Here is a 23,336-nt window from a genome sequence, read left to right as displayed (position 1 = left end):
GATCGTAAAATAAGCGGCACAAGACAAAATTATGCTTCAACTAGAAGTTATGCGAAATGTGTATTTTTTTTTCTTTGTGGTAAACTATTTTTCGGTGCCACTTTTCGGGCAAGAAGTGCTCTCATCTACTAAAGCGGCTGAAAAAAAACCCCGGTGTTTCCCTAATTTCCCAATTTTTTTCACCCTTATTATTCAACTTTCTGCATAATTTGTGATAGGAATGAGATTACTACTGTGTTCTTTTTTTTTTTCGCTAAAGTTTGTTTGGATTCAACCCAAATTCTTGGCTGAAATGGAGAAGAAGAAAAAAACACCATCCTGATGATAGTGATCTACGGCCAGTTGAGACAACCTTTTGTTTGGAACTCTGTTGGTGTGGCGCTTTTCCGTTTTATGCCAGACCACCAGGCGATGTGAGGAGACACGGCATTCCACTGTTTAACGATAATTTGATTGTGGAAAAAAAACAATCCAGCACATGCAACAAGCTGCATACATTCGAACGACTTTTCCGTTCCCGTTTGAAAATTCTCCATGTGCAGGATGAAAAACACATTACGGATGGGTGGCGGATTGCCAAACACTAACTCATTGGTGTTGTACATGGCATGGAAAGCGATTTTCCCCCCGTCAGTTTAGGCGTTATTTAAACGAGTAAAGCTTTAAAGGGTTTTTGTTTGCGAGTGAGAGTATCAACAGCTTCCAGTTTTTTTAAATTAAAACCTCGCTGAACAAATGCAAAAGGACACAACAATTTTTATCCCCTCCAGACGTATATGGTTCTCATAACTGCCTTTATGCTTTTGGGATCTAAAGACTTAACGCTAGCTTAAAGAACACAATCTATAGAAAACAATAAAACAAAAACTCAACCATCGCTGCATCGTATCAAATGCAGCACGATGAAATTGATATCTGTCTACCCAGGCGATGACAAGGCCGACGATGGCTTGGCCATCCAACAAACATCCATAAAGACAGCAACGAACAAAAACAAAACAGACATGTGAGAAGGAGGAAAAAAAACTGCTTCAAAAGGTTTGGTTGACGTGTAGGACGATATTTCAGCAGCAACCACCAAACTTGTGGCGATGCAATTTGCAACATGTCTGCCGATGCATCCAGCAAAAGAGGGCGAGAGGCGAAGCAAAGAGGCAACGAAGCAGGGAAGGTGCAATATGCACGACGTGAACCAGCAGTCCGTTTAGTCAGGCGAGTAAGATCAACATGTAGATGGATTGATTTGTTTGGCATACTTTGCTAACTCACCGCCGCCGCATGGTGTGGGGGGGTTCACGATCGATTGCGATTTGCTCAGAAACATTAAACAAACAAATGAAACTTCAATAAATATGGCCCCCGGCGTAAAACATCTAAGCGATCTCGAGCGGCACTCGGCTCGGCGGGGAAGAGAGAATGTGTTTTTCCGAATATGAGATTAAACACAAGTCACTAACTTTGCATCACAATCAAAAACTATTTGAATAATATATCCTTAGAATAAGGATTTATTATTTAGAATTTGTTGCTCAAAAATTACGCGAATTTATTTTAGTCTGGAATTCATAATTTTCTAAAAATTTGAAAAAGAAAAAAAAAACTTTGCGATGCATTTAAAACTTTTTTTACAATAAAGCATTAGACATTGATGAAAAAAAGTTGGGAAGTTACTTGTACACCCAATAATAACAAATATGTTACAAGTCTATTACATGAAATAAAACGACAAGTTTAGTCAATGTTGGAAAAGAAAAGAATAAGAGAATTAAACCAGTTGTTACCTGGTAAATAAATAAATAAATAAATAGATAATTCGCTTCTTTTTTTTTTAGCTTAACAACTACTCGAATGTCATGCCAGACCTTTATCGCCTTATTTCTATCAAGTAACCGGAAAGTCAGCCCTTTTTAAGGAGGAACGGTATTGGATTTGATACCCGGATTTCTCGCTAACACATATGCAATTATTAGAATGGTTTGGATCAATATTAAAAATGATAAAATGAATAATAATACACGATATAGAATTTAAACACGTGAAATTGAACAATTCATCAAAAGAACCGGATCTAGACAAATTGTAATTGAAGTACTAGTTTACTGATGTAAACATGATATAAAAAGCAATCTTTGTTCTACTTGATCTTCAAGATAAAAGCATCCCTTGTGTTTGCATTACCATATAAAAAACAGGCCATACATTCGTAAATCGTTATCACCTTTCATTGAACACAGAAATTCGTATGTTTATATCGACGACAAAACCCGATCAATAACCCGATATCACAATTTTGGGCAAACCTTTCTCACTGCGAAACATCCCCCTAAAAGGACAAATAAATATTGTAATATACAAGCTAAACAAAAACCATATGGGTGTGTCAGCATACAGATAAGCTCACTTTTTTCGAATCGTAATTCCAACAGTCCAATTTCATTTGCAAAACGATAAACGAATAAACAGCGTAATCGTAAACGTTGCGCTAAAGTAATGATAAAATGACGGAGCCTTGTGGATCCTCCTCCTGCACCGTGCAAGATAGGATTGTTTAAAACCATTCAAATAAACGCTGCTGCAGGCGGGTAGCAGGTTTTAGTGCTTTAATAAATCAGTGTTCCAATTATGTATTACAGCTCCGAATCCGCGTATGAATATTTCAGGTTCATTGTACGTTCTCCACACAATCGTCTAAAAGCTGAGCGACATTTATCTCGTTCTAGCCTATTGCCACCGTAGATCGATTATGGTTTCACAACATCCTCCGTCCACCACTATTCCCAGTGGGGTGGAAACATGTAACTAGAGGCCAGACCCGCTCCCCTTGGTGAGTTAGGTGCTCCTTCCATTGCAAAATGGGGGCCTCCTTTCCTTCTTATCTCGATACGATTCAACCGGTACACCGAACACTCTTCGTCGTCCGATTTTATGGAAACAGATATCAGCAGCAGAACAGTTTCGCTTTCGCTCCGTTCGGCATCGTACCGCGAAGGACGTGCGAGATGTTAAACGATATGGCTTAGTAAATAGTGGTACCAGAAACCACAGGCAAACGACTTACCGAGCAGCAGCAGCTTAATGTCCTTGGCCGCCTGGATGCCATCCTCCTTCAGGTTGCGCTCGATCTGTTTCGAACGGGCAATGGCAGCCCGTTCCTCTGCCGATGACGTGCAGCCCATTTTGTTTTGTTTCTAAAAAAATGTTGGTCACTTGCGCTTTTTGGTCCCACCGTTTGTGAAACGTTGCGAATTGTTTGCTTGTCGGTTTGATACAACCACAGAAGGACAATAGGATCTTCTACACAATGGTTGTCACAGGGTAAAAGTTGTTTCGGTTTTTTCTTATCGCGTAAATAGTTACTACGCAAATAAAAAACGATTAAAACAAGGTTTAAAAATATAATTTTCACTTTCAAAACTGATTTTTGTTATAATTTACACTTTACTTCAACTTCATGGAAATTGTAGCGCAGCTATTGCTTTTTTGTTTTTTCACTTCCTTCTTGCGCACCGGTAATCTTATTTATTTATCATCATTTTACACCATTTTCACCCATCACGTTTCCATCACCTGTGTAAGTGGGTGGTTTTGAACAACCATCAATGTGGTTATCATTCATGCTTTGCTGTAAGGGACGGATTCAATGAAGCTGACCAACAGATACATTTGTAGGGTTACCACTCGGGAGCAAAACCCTTCTCAAACACAGCAATAGTGGTCGGGCTGGACTATTGTGAAGCTGCAAAAATGAGAGAGGACAGTAAAAATCATTAGAATTTGTGTATGGGAGTTTAATGCTAGGGTGTATAAATAAGTTGTTGTGGTGAACAGTGGACAAAGCATACAGTGGACAGCTTGCTTACCGAAAGCAAATATTGGACGGAATTGTTAATTGATCGCCTCGAAATAGCATAATTCTGTTACAGTAACTTTTAATAAACAAACCGGTGATACAACGAATGTTTCACATAACTTATTTGCACCCCTCAAATACATGTGGTTTGGAGGTTTGTTACATATTACACCAACAGGCCGGGATGCGGTCGATACGAATAGAGGACAGTTCACACACAGTGTTCATTCGGCCCCAACCGTGGGTGTTTGATATTAGATGGTTTTTTTCTCTCTCATTTCTTACGACCTTTCTTTTACGGGCTACGGGTAGCAACTCCGTCATTAGCCTGTTGGGGGTTGGTAGCAATTCGTATTCTGACCACTAATTGCATTTTATGTGCAAAGCCATCTAGCAGTCGGGTGGAGGGAAATGCTGTTTTCATGGCAATGGAAAGCTGCTCATCTTTTATCATCATATCTTGCAAGTTAGTTTGAGAACTATTTTTAAGTTGAAAATTATACATTTTAAAAGAAGAATTTTGCCGGTTTAATTGCGGCATCGATGTTTGTACAAGTGTTTCACCCCAAGCTAACTGTTTCTGTTCTATGCTGTATACGAGTTTGGGGTTTAATCAACCAGCCTACTATGCTTCTTTTAATTTACCTCCGTAGCAACATTCGTATTATCACGATGCTTGTCGTTAAGTATCGTAATGAGGTTTCCTTTGCAGTCAATCAATTTAACTGATGCATTTTGTCCGAGAACCGGGGAAAAACAAATCGTGCCCATGCTTCATCGCCGTACGCAACTGCACCGATGGCCACGTGGATGATCCGCCCACCTTTACCACCGATCAGGGTGGTGTATCATGGGGAGGAAAGCTGGGTCAAGAAATAGACGAAGCAAAATGCTAATCACTCGCTCTCCAGTGCACGCAGCGAGGTTTGATTTGTTCTCACGACAATTAGCCTTGATTCGCGCGATTGAATCATTCTCACGATTAGTGAACGACGAACCGAGAGTGTGCGGCGGTGTTGCATGTGCAGCAGATTCTCCATCGCCTTTTCACTAACCCTACCCTCTTACGCCGACTCCACACGGGTTAATCTATCGCTTAACCTTCACGGTTTTGCGTACGCCAGAATGTTACATCCGCCTACTTCTCAGCGGGGGTGAGGTACGCAAATGTTTTTCCTTTGATTCGAATGAAAATATCAAACAAACCTTTATTTCCAAAAGTTCGCATATATTCCTGTTCTAAAATGAGAATAGAATCAAACGCAACACCACGAATGTTTAAATCAAACCGCACCATACGGTGGGAAATTGCGGCAGATACGGTAGCTATGCACCGAATGCATTCTTGGGACGCTCTAGGGGGAAAACAACTGTATGCATTACTTTTAAGATATGTTTTACCTTTCTACTCCCGCTGATCCACGTTACAATACGTAAATGCACTATATTTCGCACTCAGACACGCACTTTACACTTGCATTTCATCAATGATTCATAAAAAGGAACATTTTTCACAGATAAAACAAAAATTCACCAGAATCACACTTTCACACACCGATCGTTTGTTTTTCTTTTCCTATGCAACCAATACAAGACCTCTCTTGTGGACGAGATTTTGGTTTGTTTCGTTCGCTGGTGGTATAGGAAAAGCAGTAAAAATGATAACAAGACGGTTACATTTCAAAAATCAAGGTTTTTCTGCAGATTTGTTGTGTCTCAACCCGTAGAACTGTTGCTTCGGTTTACCATCGGAAAGTTTCGGAAAACTCGTTCACCAATAACGTTCGGCGGACAAATGGTTTGACATATGGAGTTTAAATTTACGGGAAGCGCGACGGGAGAAGGAGAAAATGGTCTTCGTTGAGTCATCGATCGATTTGACAGTTGCTTTCGTTAAATAAAGGCCATCTGAATGCAGGAATTATTAAATAAGTTGTTTGTTAAATATTTTTCGCTTGTCAGAAAGCTTTAAATTGTAAAAATTTAAGTAACAATTCATCAGTGTTAAATACAAACAGTTGTTTGCATGCTGCCGATTTTATACATTGCGTACAACTGTCAACGTCACCCTTCACTGCAATTTGACGAATGAGGGCAGTTGTGGTGCAACCTGCCCTTTGCTTACATTGAAACAGCCCATCCAAGGAAGTGAAAAGACGTAATTGTCCGTGAACTCTCGAGTCGAAAACATTTCTGCCTGAAAAGCCAAAACACACAAGTTTACTGCAAGAATCGTTATCAAAGCAACCTCATCCAAGAGTACATCGAAGAGTGGTTTGGTTTTGAAATTTGAGTACAGTTCAATCGTCGATCCGTGGTAATTTTTTCCCACTATGGCCACGTCATTTGCAAACTTTTCGTTCGAGCGACTATCGCAACAAATGGGTGCAAAATTGTAAGTACACATACGTTACTTCACACACCGTGACGTACCAGTTGTAAATTAGTGAAAGATCTCGAATGATCTGGCACCGGTTGGTGGTGTGTTTTTCATTTCGTTTTGATAATCTATCCTAATCAATTTGACCCTCCGTCTGGATAGCTTTCTCAAGGTCTTGTGATGGGTGTGGAGTTGTGTGTTTGCTGAAAAGCGTATATAAACAATGTCACTGATCGGTTCTGTATTACCACATTTCTTTCCACAGGGATCCAAGTCTGCGCCAGCATCTGTCCAAGGTGTACGGATGTTTGGCTGCAACATGCACCACAGCCACCGTCGGTTCGCTGATCCATCTGTCGGGCATCTGGGAGGCGGGTTTGCTGAGCGCCATCGCTTCCCTGGCGCTCATCCTTGGAATGGTTTTCACACCAGACAATGGCAAAAATTTGGCACTGCGCTTTAGCATGCTAATGGGAATTGGACTCTTCACCGGACATTCGTTGGGATTGCTGCTGGAGCAGGTTATTTACATGAACCCGGCCATCGTCGTTACGGCGCTTGTTGGTACAACGACAATCTTTGCCTGCCTGACGGCGTCCGCATTCTTCGCCAAGCGCGGCAAGTACCTGTACCTCGGTGGCATTCTAATGAGCGCTCTCAGCACGATGGCTCTGATCAATCTGGGAAATCTATTCTTCCGCTCCTACATCGTGCAAGACGTAAGTAAACCCCATCCCATCACCCGCACTGCACATCTGTTTGGTTCCCGGTGGTAAATAATTGAGGCACCTTAAACAAAAGAAAATGCGTCATCGATTCGTTCATTGATTTCTAAAACTTCTTGCTTGACGTCGTAAAGTAAAGTGTCTTGTGTACCTATGTGGCCTTCACGTCTCAATTGGAAAGCACCACGTCATGTTTATAAAAGAGCTGATGCAACAATATATCTCTTTTCTGGATCTTAGTAGGCGCGCTTAGTTCCGCTGTTTGCTTCAAACTGTTTATTGTTTGTTTTGTGCAAATCACAAATCATTTTTGTTTGTTAATAGGATTCATATCTTGAAATTTACCTTAAAAACTTTTTCCCTCAATAGTTTAAAAATTAAACAAAGGTACTGAAAAATTAACTATGACTAATGTTCGCATCCTTTTAGATTTCCCTCTACCTCGGACTGATTGTGATGGCCGGCTTTGTTCTGTTCGACACACACATGATCATGGAGAAGCATCGCATGGGAAGCAAAGATTTCATCGGCCATTCCCTGGACCTGTTCTATGATGTGATTAGCATTTTCCGCCGTCTGCTGGTTATTCTTGCACAGCGAGAGGACAACAACGAGCGCAGAAAGCGAAAGAACTAAAAACTCATCCATTGTCGATGGAGGCGCCACGATAAAGCATGGCCAATAGCCTACTTTCTCGCCTAAGTTATAGGGGCCAGTTGTTTTGGTATATCTTGCACTGCCACTGTCAACCGAATACGTGATGAGCAGCGGCAGATATCGTTATTTTGCAATTATTTGGCTTTAAATTAAAATGGTGGCATTATTCAAGCGTTCACAATATAATTTAGCAAAATTGGATGCAATAGGTCATATTTACTTTCGATTTGGCAATATTGTGAAATACTGGTATACTTTCGAGATCGACATAAGCTTTACATATGTTTTCATATTTTCCCCTTTGTTTCGTTCTCGTGGTTATCACGTGAATCATTTAAAATGGTGTTAAAACAGAAAGATAAGATCTCACGAAACGATGAAGCTATCTTGCGTGCACGTTTTAATATATGTGTACACCCATAAAATTCGCAAACATATGTATTCGTTAGTTGTGGCAAGGAATTATTGTTGGCTAAAACAGTTAGTGCACTTTTCAGCTCACTTACGTTTTTGGGCAAAGTTCATCTCCATCAGGTTGAATTGAGTGCGTGAAACCGTGAATGGAATATCTTTCAATCGCAGTGTTTTGGAGATGCAGTCGAGATTCAGCATTGTTTCCCCTCCTTTTCGAAGGCGTCAGGGATCCAAACAATTATAGGGAAACGTGCTCAAGCGGTGTGGAGTATTTGTAACATTTCAAGGGCAAACTTAACTGGTGGATGAGTTTCGTATAGTCCGTCAGTGTTGGATCATAATAGATGTAAGTTCATGTTGTTCGATGGAATCCGCTTATGGATTAATAAAATATTTTACTAATTTCAATAGATGCGTACGGAACGCGAAGATGCGGAAAGAAAACAAAAAAAGGTCGTTAATAATACCGAATGATTAATTTTAGATTTTTCGAAGATAAATTTATCATTTCCGATTAGGTTTCCATTTAAGCCTACGCAATGTGGTGGAGTACGCTGGGCGGTAGATACGTCGTTGTTACTATATTTGGACTGGATGGATGTAACAGGTCAGTTTAATTGAAGGTACATCACTCGGATTCAACTGTAACCATCGTTCTTTTTTTATTATTATTTTTACAAACAACGTTCTCTCTCTCTCTCTGTGTGTGTCCACGCGAAATCGCTGCAAAAGCAAAAGGATAAACGAACGCATCGCTCTTATTAGCGTGTTGCGGATATCAGTATGTTTTATAGATAGTAGTGATGAGTTAGTGATTAGGTTAGGTAGTAGTAGAAGCAAATCACTTATATTTCACCATCAACTCTCCGGTAACATCAATATGGATTGTTTTTTTTTTCATCAATTTTTTGTTATGTTTCTATGGTCCCCAGTAATAAGTTCGGCATGTATTGAGATGGAACGGAACAAAAAGGTTGGGAAGAAAACTGTTTTAACACTTCGTTACGGGTTGTTGGAAAAAAAGAAATCGTTCCCACGTCGTATGCACCGATGAAAGGAAGGATATGATGATAGTACTGTTCGTATCATTTGCATTGCTCCATCGAGTAAATCTTCCGACAGGCAGTAAGCCTCCTTTCCATGTGGCCTAGTGGCCACTTTACTTGCCGGCATCGTTCATCGTTTTCGGAAGGCTTAGAAGCGAGTTTATTAGCTCGGAGTTACGTTTTGCGTACGTTGCCCTCGGGACGACGGCTATGGGCTGCCTGTGTTCGTAGCTACACGGTCTACAAGGTGGGAAGTTGGTCAGATCGTTCAGAAAATCCGTCGACTGATCAGCAAGCCATTCGGCAAGCTGACGAATATAGAGCTGAGAATGAAAAAAAAATCGATCACTTAGTAAAGATGGTACTTTTCAACAAAATCTTATTTGCATGCTTTTGAAAATTTAAACTATTTTAATTTAAATTAATTTAATTTAAACTAACACTGCAAATTGTTTGATCACACTATTTCTGTAGTTAGTATTTCGAGAACTTTAGCTTCTGTTTACAGCGTCACTTTTAAACTCACTTCTTTATCCAAATCCCGGTCATCTTCAAAAGCTGGTAGGGCAGAGCTCGCTCTGAGCCACAGACAAACCAGCAGAACACATGCTGCACCGATTTTAGCCATGGTTAACGGTAATCCTGGTAACAATTTGTTCAAAATAGCTTAAACCGTTTGTATATCCTTTCTGTGTTCTGTGTTTTAATCCTGCTAAATATCCACAAAGCTGCACAGGTTTGTATGGTCTGTTGGTACTGCAAGAACTGATGGTATTAATCGTTTAGATACCACGTTTATATAGCACCGTACAGCATCTGGCGTTATCCTACGCATCTGGCACATCTGCCCTGACGCATCTTCCAATTTCTTCCACCACCCAGTGTCCTTCAGTTTGGTCCTGAAACGGGCCCGATTCTACACAAGCCACCATACACTGTGAATACCAGTTGAAACCGACTCGTCAACAAGTTGTAGTCGAAGTCCTGCTGTGAGCGCGCAAATTTTATTGCCATGGTACGGGGACCGCAAGATATTGTGTTTGCCTGCGAAAAAGGTAATTTCCCAGCGCTCATCTAGCATTGTCAATTGCAGGCAACATCGTTTCGTCCTGAAGGTATAAGCACGCAGAAGGTAAATACTCTAGCTGTTGGACATTAAATTTGGTTTTTCTTTTTTTCCCAGGCGCTCCGATTTACACCCTGTGTAATACCACAATTTTAATCATATCGGATCAGTTATTTAGGATCGATAAGGTATCTGGTAAAATCGACCACAGGCAGAACGTGTAACGGTTTCAGCACAGCAGATGGGATCTACATACAACAAATGGGTCCATAAATTCACCCAATTTCGGTTTCGCGTAAAGACCGTTAAAAAGGCTCCATCAGCCGGTGGGGGGTCGTTCGGTTCGGTCTGTTCGTCGGGAGGGTAAGAGTTGGGCGAAGAAATGGCGAAGACAGTACTAAAATAGACCGGAAACGAAGAAACCCGTTCGTCATTATGCAATTTTGGGGATAGGAATTGACGCAATCGAAGAAATTTCTCGTGCTTTATGATGGAATTGGAGTTAATTTCCATTGCGTCACTAAATATGATAATCGATTTGTGAACGAAAAGCAAGTGTAGGTGGTATGGGTGGTTTGCATCCTATCCTTAAAAAAAGGCTTTTATTGCACCCCGAGGAATAATTTCAAATTAAACGCATTTTTAAATCGTAGTATCTTCGATGCAGAACACTATCCTTTCGTTTCTATTCCTATCGTCGACCGATGTTAAATTAGTATACCGTTTACTAAATTTTATTCAAGCCAAATTAATCTCCATACAGGTGCAAATACACCCTGAGCGTGTTTCAAAATGTAAACAACCACCCCTACTGGTGCCCTACTGTCAATTGAACCAAACGTCAAACGGTTCTTAATTTCGTCACCTCTGCACAGAGGCACTTCGATCAACGCGAAAGCAAAGGAGAAAACCTTTCGTCGTGGAAATTTTGCACGGAATTTGGCACGGATTTTTGTGTGCATAAGCGGATCCCTTTCGCTAGATCGTAGTGCTTAAGATTCGTTTAATAACGTGACCGAAAACAGGGACATGCAGAAACCACCTGCTGAGCGCGCTACCATTACTCTCCAGCACTTGCGTCGCTGTCGTTGCATCTAGTGTGTGATGGAATTCTGAGGGCGAGATCCGATCGTTCTTACGCCCTATCATCTCCTCGCGTCCTGCATCTATTACAGGTGCAACAGAATGCACCCATCAGCTTGGTTTCATTATCGTCAATGACCGATCAGGTTCGCGAGCGCAGATTCGTGTGCCAAAGTGCAATTAGAATGAAACGAAATTGATACCAGCTACGCGCAACAACAATCATCATCAGCGCGTAATCCGACGGCCTTCTTTGATCGAACGTGAACGAATTTTCAGTTGGCAGTGAAATGTGTCCATTGACTCATCATTAAATGTGGTATAGGGTAGTTTTTGTTTCCTTGTTTTGTGATTAGTTTGTTTCGTTTTGTTGCTTTCAAAGATTCACTCAAAGTGGGAGAAGTTTCTTTCTTTTGTGGTTCCAACGAGCTCCAACGAGCAGCAACAAACCGAAGGTGCACTATACGTGCTTTTGTTTGGCTAGAATATATCGGTCAGGGGCGTTATCGCTGAATTACGATGTTTACGATTGCCGTCGAGTGTTTCTGCGTGTAAACGAAGAGTATCCCGCGCGAACGAAGAGTTAAGGGCGTACATCATCTTTCGTGTGTGACTCATAAGGAGAACCATAGCAAACCGGAAGGAACACAGGAACATAATTCCCTAAACAGCGTAACGCACACGCACACACGCTTTACAGGTCGATCTTCCCGTAGGGCTTGCGCGAGCGCCTGTCTGTAGTTTGTGCGGTGGCAATTTTGTTCGCGCGTGTGATCGTCGTATTGTGACGTGGCAGCGGATTTCTGTTATTATAGTGTAGAATCGAGCGGAAAGCGGTGGCGGCCATTCTCCCGGACCACACCGCACACAAACAAACGAGAGACACCGGCCTGCCGGACCGCAGTATGGAAAAGTTTCCCCTCAAAGGCACCAGCAATCTTCCGATATCATCCGCAGTCACGAATCATCCACTGAGTGCTGATCACACGTCTTATCAGTCAGTTGCAAGCAAGGTAAGGTCATTTTCTCCGCTTTTTTTTTTACTTGTAGGTTTGTATCAGCGTGCGATTTATTAAGGGAATGATCCTCCGGTACGGATCACACACACCGAAAAGCGGTGCTTTCCGTCTGTTTGTCCGGATGATAACTTCATGCACGAGAAACGATGGTGTTTGCTGCAATCATTAGCGAAGAAGGCGGTGAAGTGAGAAGCATCCGTGAGCAAACAAAAAACCCCCCCAAACCCCCACCTACTTATATTCTCGTTTCCCTTTTTTGGGGTAAAAAACCCTCCCTGCTTGGATGTGTGTTTGTTACCCAGCATACAAAGCATTCCATTTGTTAACTCGTGCAATGATGCCTACTAGATCAGAACCGTACGGCAGATGATGATGTTGATAGATACAGTATGTAAGACATGTCTGTCGGCTTTGGTACAAAACAAGACCGATTGTTCCCGCTTATCAGAAAGTGGTTACAATGGTAGGGATACTGTTCCGTTTCTCGCTTTATCAGCAATGTAAAATTTTCCAGCTGTAGCTTAAGCGCTAATTTACAACCCATGCCAAACTAACAAGAAAGGTAGTCAAATGTGTAATGTAATTGGACATAATTCGCTTTGGGTGTTGCCATTTTTATCTTTCAAATTGAATAAATTGTAGATAAATAGCTGCTTAGTGCTTCAGTTAATAGTAAGTAAACGAGGAAGATGTTTACAGTCGTCAGATAAGTTTACTAAAAAGGGGTATTTCAAACTTAGTATATTGTGTAATAATTATTTGTTTGTTTATTTAATATTTAAAGGATATAAGAATTCCATCTCAGAATGTTGTTGGGTTACCAAAAATAAACAAATAACATGTTTAACCATATAGTTTACCATAGGTCCGGAACGTACTAATGCATTTGGTAAAGAAGTAAAGAAAAGTTAGCATCAAACAGTAAATAACACCTTTAAAACATTCCACTCAATTCATAATAATAATGTAGATTGAGAAGTGAAGCAAATGCATTTCTTATGCTGCATCGAATGCACTTTTATTATGCATAAACAAAAAAGTTCTCTTCATGTCCCACCCTCACTGTCATATCTCTTTTTGGTATCTGTTGTTGGTTTGCTGTTTTACACTCCCACCTTACTCTGTTCTTATCGAGCAAAAAAAAAAAGAAAAGAATTTATTCACTACAAACATGTGCTTCCGATGAGATATGCTCTGTTTTGTCTGCATCTTGCTTCATCCTTTAAAACATCACGCATTACTATTGGTTTGCGCGCTCTATCACACGCGCACAACCCTATCACAGCCGATTCGGATTGATCCCTTCCTGGTCTTCCCCCTTTGCATCCTCATCCACTGTTGGTAGCGATCTAATTCTCATCTCTCGATTGCAGCGGTCAAGATGTATGCTGTTGCTGTTGGCTCTCAGTTCGCTTCTTCTCTCTATCATTGAATCATGATCATGCGCAATTGCCGGTTTGGGATTGATTTTTGTGTGACCGTCCGCGAAACCACTAGAGCATTTCGTCCCCGTATCGGGTGTGTGCGTGTGGTGCAATTTCTAGTACCATCGCGCTTGTACATTGCCAACCCAGCAAACCCAGTCGCTGGCCGGAACACACAACTGCACTATCAGCATCAACGATTTGTCCCGTGGCTAGAGGGTTAGTGGATAATACCCGATGTGACCATTTTCCGGATGAAACCCATCGGCAGTGGCATTCATTTTCGGGGTGGATTAGTGAGATGGTTTTGGAAGATTAGTGTAGCGAAATGTGTTTTCAATGTGCGTGCATTGCGCTTCATAACAGCGTGACAACGTTTGACGTCATGGCTGTTTCGTTGGAATATGAAGTGTGCAGTAGGCTGTTTGAAAGTACATAACAACACCCACAAAACAATACACCTATAGGAAAGAGTTTCCCATCGTAGCAAACTGCTGCTTCTGCTGTTATTCTATCGTGGGCTTATCAATCCCTTTTTGTACCAAAAAAAAAAAAATGTGTCACTCGTTAGTGTCAATTTGGCTAACAGCTGAGAGAGTGTAGTGAGTTATGAACCACTCCCGACGATTTGTGCCATGTCTGTCCAAAGTGGGTAAAGGTTACCAAGTCGCTTTATTTTGCACGCCTTATGGTAGTGCCAATCACGGTGTACATCCGCGCGACGAATTAATTAACCATCAATATTTGCCAAATCAAATTGCAGGCAAAACAAAATTAGGTTCAATTAAACACATTTCCATGTCTGTTCTCCGGCTTCCGGTCGCGTTAAACACTGTATTTCGAAATGCAAAAAAGCCAGCAACAAAATTTTGTGACATATAAAACACTGATTTTCCCGTCTTATGTGCTCTCTTTCTCGTTACCCGTATGGAATGCGGGTAGACCGGTAAAGGTTCTTCCTCATCGTCCGGATCGGAACGTATCACCACCTCGCTGACGACTCCGGGTGTGCCGGTGTACGAGGCGGACGAGGACGGCATGATCGACATTACGCCCGGTAATGGTGGCCTAACCAACCCGAACTACCCATACTCATATGCAGCGAATGGTGGCCGACAGGATGGTGTCGGTGCACCGAGCAGCAGTGGCAACAACGGTGGTGCAGGAACGGGGGCTACTTCAGCTGCTGGCACTGCTGCTGTTGGTGCTGCTACTTCCGCCGGTAATGGTGGAGACGGTGGTGGCATATCGTCACCCACGCATACACGCTTCGGACGCGATTTTCATCACTCCGATCATGAAGGTAATGGAAAAGTCGCGTTCCTCCACGTTGGTTGTTGAGTGTCCTTATGTTTTGTGAAACCACGTTTCCTCTACAAACCACTGATTTTGTGTGTGTGTGGGTTTGGGGGTCAAACTTTCCTCCCGACCAGCGTGAAGATCCAGATGGTAGAGTAGTTCTACGGTTAAAGAAACCATTTTAGTTAAAAAAAAGTAAAGTAAACTAAATATAAATACAAAAAATGCTTTAAAACCCAGTTAGAAATTAATTTTCCCAAAAAAAATTAATCAAATCTGTTAAATTACTTATTCTATCATACTATCTTATCTTTCTTCTGCTTTTGTTTGCCTATGTAGTCTTTTGTAGTCAGAAATTTTAATTGCAATTGTTTTACTAAACAAACGAAAGATCTTTAATTAACTCCTGCTTGTTTTGTCGATCACACACAGATACATTAACCGTTTCGTTTTCCGGTAAAATTGAAGGTAACTTTACTGTACTTCTTTATCGTACTTTTTTTTATTGAAGCGGCCTCTTAAGGATGCCCCCTTTTGCTTTGTGTATGTTGTGTGCGTGTAATTCGATGGAAACCTTTTTTATATTTTTAATGCCTAACTGATCGGTACTCTTAGTGTAAGCGGCTTGGCTAACACCAGAAACGACACCTTCCCTTCCTACGTGGGTTGTGCTAATAATATTTAAATGTACCATTTAAATCTAAACCCTATGGTTGAATTCCTATGACATTAATAAGCATGTTTGAACCATTAAACCCTTAACAAATGATTAACAAAAAATAGAAAAGTATTTTTAAAAAAACAAACGGCGGTTAATGTATTTTGCTTGTTGTGGAACACTGTTTGGAATATTGTTTTTCTTAACTTATGTTGTTGTGTGTACGTTCCTGTATGATGTGTTTATTAAAAAATTTTAAGAATTGCTAATATTGCATGTTTTCCATATTATTCCCCCTTCGGTAAAAAGGTATCTCATTTGCCGGTATGACGGACACAAGCGACGACATTCCCGGTATCGGGCAGTACGATGATTTCCACACAATTGACTGGCAGCGTGATATTGCGCGCGATCGTATGCGTCATCGATACATCGTCAAAAAGCGGCAGGACTCGTTCTGGGATCTTCTAAAGGTATGAATCACTTCACGTTGTGTTGAAGAAATATGTTTAAAAACTTGCCGTTTTGTTACTTCATTTTAGGGCGCACATGATGCCTGGTCCGGATGGGTGTGCGTACTGTTGGTCGGTTTGTTTACCGGTTGCGTAGCCGGTGTGATCGATATCGGTGCGAGCTGGATGACGGACCTAAAGTTCGGCATCTGTCCACAAGCGTTCTGGCTAAACCGGGAGCAGTGCTGCTGGTCGTCGAACGAAACCTCCTTCGACAGTGGCAACTGTTCGCAGTGGTACGCATGGTCTGAGATTTTTACCTCCTCCCGGGAAGGGTTCGGTGCGTACGTGATATCGTACTTCTTCTACATCATGTGGGCGATGCTGTTTGCGCTGCTGGCCGCATCGCTTGTACGCATGTTCGCACCGTACGCGTGTGGTTCCGGTATACCGGAGATCAAAACAATACTGTCCGGGTTCATCATCCGCAGCTATCTGGGCAAGTGGACGCTGATAATCAAATCGGTGGGCATTATGCTGTCGGTGTCGGCGGGCCTGAGCCTTGGTAAGGAGGGCCCGATGGTGCATATTGCAAGCTGCATCGGCAACATACTGTCCTATCTCTTCCCGAAGTATGGCCGTAATGAGGCGAAAAAGAGGGAAATCCTATCGGCCGCTGCAGCTGCTGGTGTGTCGGTGGCTTTCGGGGCACCGATCGGTGGTGTGCTGTTTAGCTTGGAGGAGGTGTCATACTATTTCCCGCTGAAGACACTCTGGCGATCGTTCTTCTGTGCATTGATTGCGGCGTTCATTCTGCGATCGATTAATCCATTCGGTAACGAGCATTCGGTACTGTTCTACGTGGAATACAACAAACCGTGGATTTTCTTCGAGCTTGTACCGTTCATCGGATTGGGTATTATAGGGGTAAGTGAGGGACACATCCAAAATTGATGGGAGGGACAAATAGTAATTCTTTCTTCGCTATTTCACAGGGCTTCATTGCAACCTTTTTCATCAAGGCAAACCTTTGGTGGTGTCGGTTCCGCAAGTACAGCAAGCTTGGCCAATACCCCGTAACTGAGGTGTTGATCGTAACGTTCATTACCGCGGTTATTGCGTATCCCAATCCCTACACGCGAATGAACACGAGCGAGTTAATCTATCTCCTCTTCAGCCAGTGCGGTATCTCCAATCAAGATCCACTGTGGTAAGTGTACCAGCTGTTGGCCGTTTAGGGGAAAATGTTTTCATTGTTTGCGTTCGATTGGTTTCAGCGACTACAATCGGAACTTTACCGATGTCAATTCGGCCATAGAAATAGCGGCTGCCGGTCCCAACGTTCATAAAGCCGTCTGGTTGCTCATACTAGCGCTGGCAATGAAGTTAGTCATGACGATCTTCACGTTCGGCATGAAGGTACCGTGCGGGTTGTTCATTCCTTCGCTGGCGCTGGGTGCGATCACTGGTCGTGTGGTTGGAATTGGTAAGAAATCAGCGTTAGCAGTTATATTCGTAAGGAAATAATCACTTAACTAATTTATTTTCAGGAATGGAACAGCTGGCGTACAACTATCCAAAAATATGGATCTTCTCCGGTGAGTGTTCGACTGGTGACAATTGCATTACGCCTGGGCTGTACGCGATGGTCGGTGCTGCTGCCGTGCTCGGAGGGGTCACAAGAATGACTGGTAACGTTTGCAACGTAGAATGAACAATGGTTCCATGTGTTAACACGTTCTTTGCTTCCCTATTCAGTGTCCCTTGTGGTTATTATGTTTGAGCTAACCGGTGGTGTCCGATATATCGTCCCGCTGATGGCGGCGGCCATGGCATCGAAGTGGGTTGGTGATGCGCTAGGCAGACAGGTAAGAACGATGTTACTGCACCGTGTTACGGGTTTAAATATTAAAACTTTCATTTATATCTGCTTCGTACAGGGCATCTACGATGCACACATAGCGCTTAATGGGTATCCGTTCTTGGACAGCAAGGATGAATTCCAGCACACAACACTGGCGGCGGATGTGATGCAGCCAAAGTAAGCCTACTCCTTCAGCAACTAGTGTGACAGTGAAACGAAATTAAATATTTCCCTTCGTTTATTTTACGTTCCTTTTAGACGCAATGAAACACTAGCGGTGATCACTCAGGACTCGATGACGGTAGACGACATTGAGACCTTACTCAAAGAGACTGAACACAACGGCTATCCGGTGGTTGTGTCTAAGGAGAATCAATATTTAGTTGGCTTTGTGCTGCGAAGGGATCTTAACCTAGCATTGGGTATGAATACAGCACATTACAATGAGTTTGATATGCCATTAGTTTTTCTTACATCAACTTCAATCTTTTTTACAGCCAACGCACGGCGCATCATTGATGGTATCACTGGCCAATCGTTGGTGATATTCACCTCGGCCCAACCGGTCCAAAACCTCGGACCGTCGCCATTGAAGCTGAAGAAAATTCTCGATATGGCCCCGATCACCGTTACGGATCAGACACCGATGGAAACGGTCGTCGATATGTTCCGCAAGCTGGGCCTGAGGCAAACATTGGTCACCCACAATGGGTAAGTGGGGAAAGTTTGCTTGCAAAAATGAGTGTGGAAAACGATCTAATACCGATCTTTTGTTGTATCCTACACAGGCGACTACTCGGTGTAATAACCAAAAAAGATGTCCTGAGGCACGTGAAACAGATGGACAATGAAGACCCGAATACTGTTTTGTTTAACTAAGCGCTTAGCTATTTATAATGATAGATATTATGCTGGCCTCCCTTCTGTCTTTCCCCTTCCCTTCGCAGCGTATCATCCCTGTTCAACTCTGTACTGTTGGGTTCGATGTAGGTAAATATTATTTGAAAGTTAGGTTTCCGCTGTGTTTACATTCTGCCCCGCGCCTAGAGAGGTGATAAAGAAAAAAGACAAAATTATTTAACAATTCGGAAACCAATAGTATTACCGTGCAATATTATTATTACTTTTTTTTGGGATATACAATTGAGAGAATCATTTTTTTTGCAAGACAGCAATAGTCAATTGAAAATAGCGATGAGGGTATTAAAATTTCTTGTGGAGCTTATTCGATTCGTTGAATCATTTTTTTGGATATTTATTCTTTGGATTTTTCGATTCTGAGTAGAGTTGTACACTGAACCGTGTGCCACTATATACAAGATTATCCAGATAGAAGTAATTAAAGTCACCAGATAGCTAGCCACTAGACAGAACAGGCCAATATCGAACACGGTTATAGAACAAATTAACATGATGAAATAATTGCATACGAACGATTATGTTTATACGCGAAGCTGTTATTAATATTTGTATTATCTCGCGCTTTAATTTTGTGATTACCGCGTTGGAAGTTGCGGAAAGTAGAGCTAACCAGTATGAAGTTTAAACACAGTGTCCCATCCAACCCGGTAGATAGTTGGGTTGAGGAAATATCATAGACTTCGAGAAATTTGTGTCACGGTTATCATGGTGCAAGAAATCACGTAATTGACTCTATATTATCTCGTCCAGGACTTATGAAATATAGGTATCATATTATTTTTTACACAATGTGCAATCTAACCGACGGCAGTGGGAAATGCAACATAAGTGCTAATAGTGCTGGAAAGAAAAAAAAATACAAACAGACACACATACACAACACAAATAGGCAAATTACATTACTCGATCGTAATTAACGTTATGGACGTGGTAGGAATTTCGATCGTCATCGACGTTACGGACGCAGTAGCGAACAAACGGATAGCGAATGGAAAGGGAAAGAGTTTAAGAAAGTGGAAGCAACATTATAATAAAATTGTATATTTATGTAATAAAACAATTTTCTTGTAAAAGGTGTTGTTAGTTCGATTGGAGGGTACGTTCATGGTCGTATTATGGAAACTTTTCCTTTAGTTTCATTCGTAGAAAGTCCTTTATCTCCATTAGAGGTGTTCGATCGCTGAGATTCATGTTTTCTTGTGGATCGATCAAATGATCATACAATTCCTCGCCGTATATTGTACTCCAGTCTAAAAGAGTAATAACGTGAGATTACAAATTATATATGTACCATTTTGAATCGCTAAATATGTTTCCATACCTCTTTTGAAGTTTGCCGGATCAAACTTTATCCATGCGGTGTATCGGAAGCGTTCCGTGCGCATACTATACCCCATAATCTTTATATGCTTTAGCTTCGGTTCGTCACTGTTTGGGAAGATCGTGGGATATACCCCCGGGCGAGGATACTGGCTGTAAGCGATCCACTCAGTACGATCGTTGTACTCTGAAGAATTTGATAGTAATAGAGGCAGGAGAGATTTCCCTTCCGTGCACGTTGTAGCTTTGTGTGGTCGTTTAACGTCACACGTTTGTAACGGCGGAAGTCCCGCAAGGTCTGCAAGCGTTGCAAAAAGGTCCAGCAATTCAACGACATTCTCGATCTTTTGATGATCGTTGCGCACTTGTAGTGCCGGAGCACTAATCACAAGCGGCACTCGTACGGCTACATCATAGTTACTATACTTTGCCCACTCGCCATGTTCTCCCAGTGCCCAACCATGATCGGCCGTTAGTGCAACGATCGTCCGGCTTTGATCGACTGCCTTCAGCAACTGTCCGATCAAATCATCCACATATGTGACGGCGGCATAGTAGTGTTGGCGTATTTGCAGCTTGAAATCATCCGGAACTCGCCCGAAAGGAAAACTAATGTTAAGCTGCTGGACATCGTCACGATTGCGCACATCAAGAAAAGAGTTCCAAGCGACAGTGGGTAAACCGTACGGTGGATAGTCAAGATCGAGTGTTTTAAACTTCGATACCGGGTGCTGATCAAGATACTTGATCGGGATTCGGAACGGAATGTGAGGCTTCCGATAGCCCACGGCCAGAAAGTATGGATCCTGTCCAACAGTTTGCAGAAATCGTTTCGCTTCCTCAGTGCTCTCTATGTCCGGTAGAGTGTGGAGCGGTTGCATTTCGGGCACCACGGGACACAGAAGATTTCTTTTCAGTTGACCATCTACCAGATTGATGCAGACGGGTGCATTAGAGTACTCATCTGTCGACGGATGGTACGCAGGTTCGGACCAACTTAAAGGAAAATCGTCCGTAAAGTTGGATGAAGCTCCGGGATGAAATACTTTACCCACGGAATGGGTACGATAACCTTGCTGTTTGAAGTACTGCGGAAGAGTGGTGTAATTGCCGGATGTTTGGCGCCAATAGCTATAGAAGTCGTACAAGCGCACCGTATCCGGGCGCCTACCCGTAAGCATCGAATTACGGCTTGGCGCACAGAGCGCTTGCTAGGGAGATGGAAAACGATCCAGTTACATTTTCAAGCAACTTTTTCCAATACATTTCACTTACTTGTGCGAAGGCATTTTCAAAAAAGTACCCATTCTTAACAATCTGATCTATGTTCGGAGTGATGGCTTTCACATCGCCGTAACCATAGTTGATGGCTGGCCGGAAGTCGTCCAAAATTATCAGCAATACGTTAGGGCGATCAACGATTTGTGTTTGAGTTTCATTCGTTAAAATTATCAAACAAAACACGAACAGAAGAAACGGCACTTTGTTACACCACATTGTTTACGTTCCGATTACAACTGGCAAGGTTTGTGGTTGGCGCGATCGCAGGAAAACTTTGCTGTCATTCAGCGGATTTTGTGGTATAAAACATGCTCAATTTCTTTATCATATCACAATCATCCCTCGTATGTAATGAATTATGCAGGAAAGGAGCACAAATTTTGAGAAAGCAACTGTTTTTCAACCTTTTTGAAAGGATTGCAACGGATTATTTTCAAATTTGACAGCCTTTTTCGACTGTCAAATAATTCGAGCAGATGTCAAACAAGCTGCTCGAATGCGGTTTGTTTACAAAATACTGGCAACGGAGTGGTTTGGCTCGCGCAGCGGTATCACATAATTAATCGCGTATTATGTCTACTTTTATTAAACGAAATATCAAAAACAAGGGCGCGAGGAAGCGCAAACAGTCATCAGACTCGGGTACGGTACATACGGAGTGATAGTGCAATCGGACAGCATTGTATTTTCCCCATTGTATTCTTCACAGATGAAGCCGAGCAAGAAGCAGCCTCGTCCGTTGTTGTTACTCAAGATAAGCGTAAGAAAGCGAATCCAAACGTTCAAAGTACCTCGGCACTGAAGAAAAGGCAAAATCAATCATCAAACCCCGACTCATCTCACTCGAGCGAGGACGAGGAAAGCATTGTTGTCAGCTACAAATCAAAGCGTTCTGCCCAAGCCGAAGGACCCCGAGATCAGGGTGCAACGGCGGAACTGGAAATCGAAACCGAGAAGGATCGTGATGCGCAAGCAATCTACCAGAAGAGCATCGACATCAATAAAGAGCTGGAGGGCAAGGAGGATGACAAGGTGTACCGAGGGTTGAACAATTACACACAGTTTTACAAGAAGAAAGACAGTGCCCAGGGTAATGCGGCATCTGGGATGGTGCGTAAAGGACCGATACGAGCACCGGCCAACATTCGTTCTACCGTGCGGTGGGACTATCAGCCAGACATTTGCAAAGATTACAAGGAAACAGGATATTGCGGGTTCGGTGATAGCTGTAAGTTTTTGCACGATCGAAGCGATTACAAGCACGGCTGGCAGATGGAGCAGGAAGGGCCGGGTACGGGACACAACCATGGCGACGAAGATTCCGATGGAGATGACACCAAGTACGAAATCCACTCGGACGATGAGGAGCTACCGTTCAAGTGTTACATCTGTCGGGAAAGTTTCGTCGATCCAATTATTACAAAGTGAGTAACATTCGCATGTGCAGTGCACGGTAGTTGTACGATCGTTTTACAACAAATGTTTTTCTATTTTAGATGCAAACATTACTTCTGTGAACGGTGTGCTTTGGCACAGTATAAGAAATCTACCCGTTGTGCGATCTGCGGGGTACAGACGAATGGAATGTTTAATCCAGCGAAAGAGCTGATCGCACGATTGAAAACTAGAGAGATGGAAGAACATGATTCGGATAGCGATTAAGATCGAGCTGCTTTTGCACAGTTTTACCACGAAGGCATGATTTCGAACTGATTGTACCGATGTGTACGATCACTTAAACGGAAAAGGATGTGGAAGAGCAAATAAACGAGACTCAGTAATTTTATTAATTTAAAAATATCTACTGCATAAAATATTTACAATCTTCGCTATGTCCACATCCACCTGACCCATAGTGAGCAATCTGCTCGAAAAAG

The 23,336-nt window shown here is 42.3% G+C and overlaps 6 protein-coding genes across 9 annotated transcripts in view; 3 read left to right on the top strand and 3 right to left on the bottom strand.

Annotated features, from left to right (window-relative positions):
* LOC125767735 (G protein alpha o subunit) overlaps window positions 1-3,585 on the bottom strand; it is a 57,871-nt gene extending 54,286 nt beyond the window's left edge. The window contains exon 1 of the mRNA XM_049434582.1: window positions 3,059-3,585. Coding sequence (XP_049290539.1) covers window positions 3,059-3,176 — 118 coding nt within the window. The 5' untranslated portion in view covers window positions 3,177-3,585. The remainder of the gene's footprint in view (window positions 1-3,058) is intronic.
* A 2,368-nt stretch (window positions 3,586-5,953) lies between these two features.
* On the top strand, window positions 5,954-8,434 carry LOC125767740 (bax inhibitor 1). The gene is made up of 3 exons (XM_049434596.1): window positions 5,954-6,245; window positions 6,496-6,949; window positions 7,385-8,434. Exons 1-3 carry the CDS (start codon window positions 6,184-6,186, stop codon window positions 7,589-7,591), a joined length of 723 nt encoding a protein of 240 aa, XP_049290553.1. The 5' UTR covers window positions 5,954-6,183; the 3' UTR covers window positions 7,592-8,434.
* A 229-nt stretch (window positions 8,435-8,663) lies between these two features.
* LOC125767744 (pigment-dispersing hormone peptides) lies at window positions 8,664-9,868 on the bottom strand. The gene is made up of 2 exons (XM_049434600.1): window positions 9,599-9,868; window positions 8,664-9,395 (listed from the first exon to the last, which is right to left on the bottom strand). Exons 1-2 carry the CDS (start codon window positions 9,698-9,700, stop codon window positions 9,186-9,188), a joined length of 312 nt encoding a protein of 103 aa, XP_049290557.1. The 5' UTR covers window positions 9,701-9,868; the 3' UTR covers window positions 8,664-9,185.
* A 1,106-nt stretch (window positions 9,869-10,974) lies between these two features.
* Window positions 10,975-19,931, top strand: LOC125767726 (H(+)/Cl(-) exchange transporter 3). 4 transcript variants are annotated; one of them, XM_049434562.1, is made up of 13 exons: window positions 10,975-12,234; window positions 14,607-14,967; window positions 15,396-15,431; window positions 15,931-16,094; window positions 16,164-17,000; window positions 17,069-17,283; window positions 17,351-17,559; window positions 17,624-17,764; window positions 17,832-17,941; window positions 18,014-18,114; window positions 18,196-18,359; window positions 18,435-18,648; window positions 18,726-19,931. In XM_049434562.1, the coding sequence occupies exons 1-13, from the start codon at window positions 12,127-12,129 to the stop codon at window positions 18,814-18,816; spliced, it is 2,751 nt and encodes a 916-aa protein (XP_049290519.1). In that variant the 5' UTR covers window positions 10,975-12,126; the 3' UTR covers window positions 18,817-19,931. The 4 variants fall into 4 exon arrangements, with proteins under 4 accessions (XP_049290519.1, XP_049290520.1, XP_049290522.1 ...); XM_049434564.1 differs by lacking the exon at window positions 10,975-12,234 and adding an exon at window positions 12,268-13,883; XM_049434563.1 differs by lacking the exon at window positions 15,396-15,431.
* On the bottom strand, window positions 19,920-21,853 carry LOC125767732 (iduronate 2-sulfatase). The gene is made up of 3 exons (XM_049434576.1): window positions 21,454-21,853; window positions 20,180-21,389; window positions 19,920-20,108 (listed from the first exon to the last, which is right to left on the bottom strand). The coding sequence occupies exons 1-3, from the start codon at window positions 21,673-21,675 to the stop codon at window positions 19,972-19,974; spliced, it is 1,569 nt and encodes a 522-aa protein (XP_049290533.1). The 5' UTR covers window positions 21,676-21,853; the 3' UTR covers window positions 19,920-19,971.
* A 97-nt stretch (window positions 21,854-21,950) lies between these two features.
* On the top strand, window positions 21,951-23,257 carry LOC125767737 (E3 ubiquitin-protein ligase RNF113A). The gene is made up of 3 exons (XM_049434592.1): window positions 21,951-22,101; window positions 22,169-22,883; window positions 22,956-23,257. Exons 1-3 carry the CDS (start codon window positions 22,032-22,034, stop codon window positions 23,119-23,121), a joined length of 951 nt encoding a protein of 316 aa, XP_049290549.1. The 5' UTR covers window positions 21,951-22,031; the 3' UTR covers window positions 23,122-23,257.
* Window positions 23,258-23,336: the final 79 nt, after the last annotated feature.

This window comes from Anopheles funestus, chromosome 3RL, assembly GCF_943734845.2.
Source record: "Anopheles funestus chromosome 3RL, idAnoFuneDA-416_04, whole genome shotgun sequence".
Taxonomy (NCBI): domain Eukaryota; kingdom Metazoa; phylum Arthropoda; class Insecta; order Diptera; family Culicidae; genus Anopheles; species Anopheles funestus.
The sequence above is the reverse complement of the archived record's forward strand: the minus strand, read 5'-3'. Positions and strand labels throughout refer to the sequence as shown.

What these genes read in the sequence shown, in the direction of transcription:
- LOC125767740 (XM_049434596.1), top strand. Translation starts at nt 6,184, where the DNA reads ATGGCCACGTCATTTGCAAACTTTTCGTTCGAGCGACTATCGCAACAA. An exon ending in CAACAAATGGGTGCAAAATT is followed by an intron (nt 6,246 to 6,495) that starts GTAAGTACACAT and finishes TTCTTTCCACAG; the next exon opens with GGATCCAAGTCTGCGCCAGC. An exon ending in GCTCCTACATCGTGCAAGAC is followed by an intron (nt 6,950 to 7,384) that starts GTAAGTAAACCC and finishes GCATCCTTTTAG; the next exon opens with ATTTCCCTCTACCTCGGACT.
- LOC125767744 (XM_049434600.1), bottom strand. Translation starts at nt 9,700, where the DNA reads ATGGCTAAAATCGGTGCAGCATGTGTTCTGCTGGTTTGTCTGTGGCTC. An exon ending in ACCGGGATTTGGATAAAGAA is followed by an intron (nt 9,396 to 9,598) that starts GTGAGTTTAAAA and finishes TTTCATTCTCAG; the next exon opens with CTCTATATTCGTCAGCTTGC.
- LOC125767726 (XM_049434562.1), top strand. Translation starts at nt 12,127, where the DNA reads ATGGAAAAGTTTCCCCTCAAAGGCACCAGCAATCTTCCGATATCATCC. An exon ending in ATCAGTCAGTTGCAAGCAAG is followed by an intron (nt 12,235 to 14,606) that starts GTAAGGTCATTT and finishes GAATGCGGGTAG; the next exon opens with ACCGGTAAAGGTTCTTCCTC. An exon ending in GTGATGCGCTAGGCAGACAG is followed by an intron (nt 17,942 to 18,013) that starts GTAAGAACGATG and finishes TGCTTCGTACAG; the next exon opens with GGCATCTACGATGCACACAT.
- LOC125767732 (XM_049434576.1), bottom strand. Translation starts at nt 21,675, where the DNA reads ATGTGGTGTAACAAAGTGCCGTTTCTTCTGTTCGTGTTTTGTTTGATA. An exon ending in TTGAAAATGCCTTCGCACAA is followed by an intron (nt 21,390 to 21,453) that starts GTAAGTGAAATG and finishes CCATCTCCCTAG; the next exon opens with CAAGCGCTCTGTGCGCCAAG. An exon ending in TCCGGCAAACTTCAAAAGAG is followed by an intron (nt 20,109 to 20,179) that starts GTATGGAAACAT and finishes TTACTCTTTTAG; the next exon opens with ACTGGAGTACAATATACGGC.
- LOC125767737 (XM_049434592.1), top strand. Translation starts at nt 22,032, where the DNA reads ATGTCTACTTTTATTAAACGAAATATCAAAAACAAGGGCGCGAGGAAG. An exon ending in CAAACAGTCATCAGACTCGG is followed by an intron (nt 22,102 to 22,168) that starts GTACGGTACATA and finishes TATTCTTCACAG; the next exon opens with ATGAAGCCGAGCAAGAAGCA. An exon ending in GTCGATCCAATTATTACAAA is followed by an intron (nt 22,884 to 22,955) that starts GTGAGTAACATT and finishes TTTCTATTTTAG; the next exon opens with ATGCAAACATTACTTCTGTG.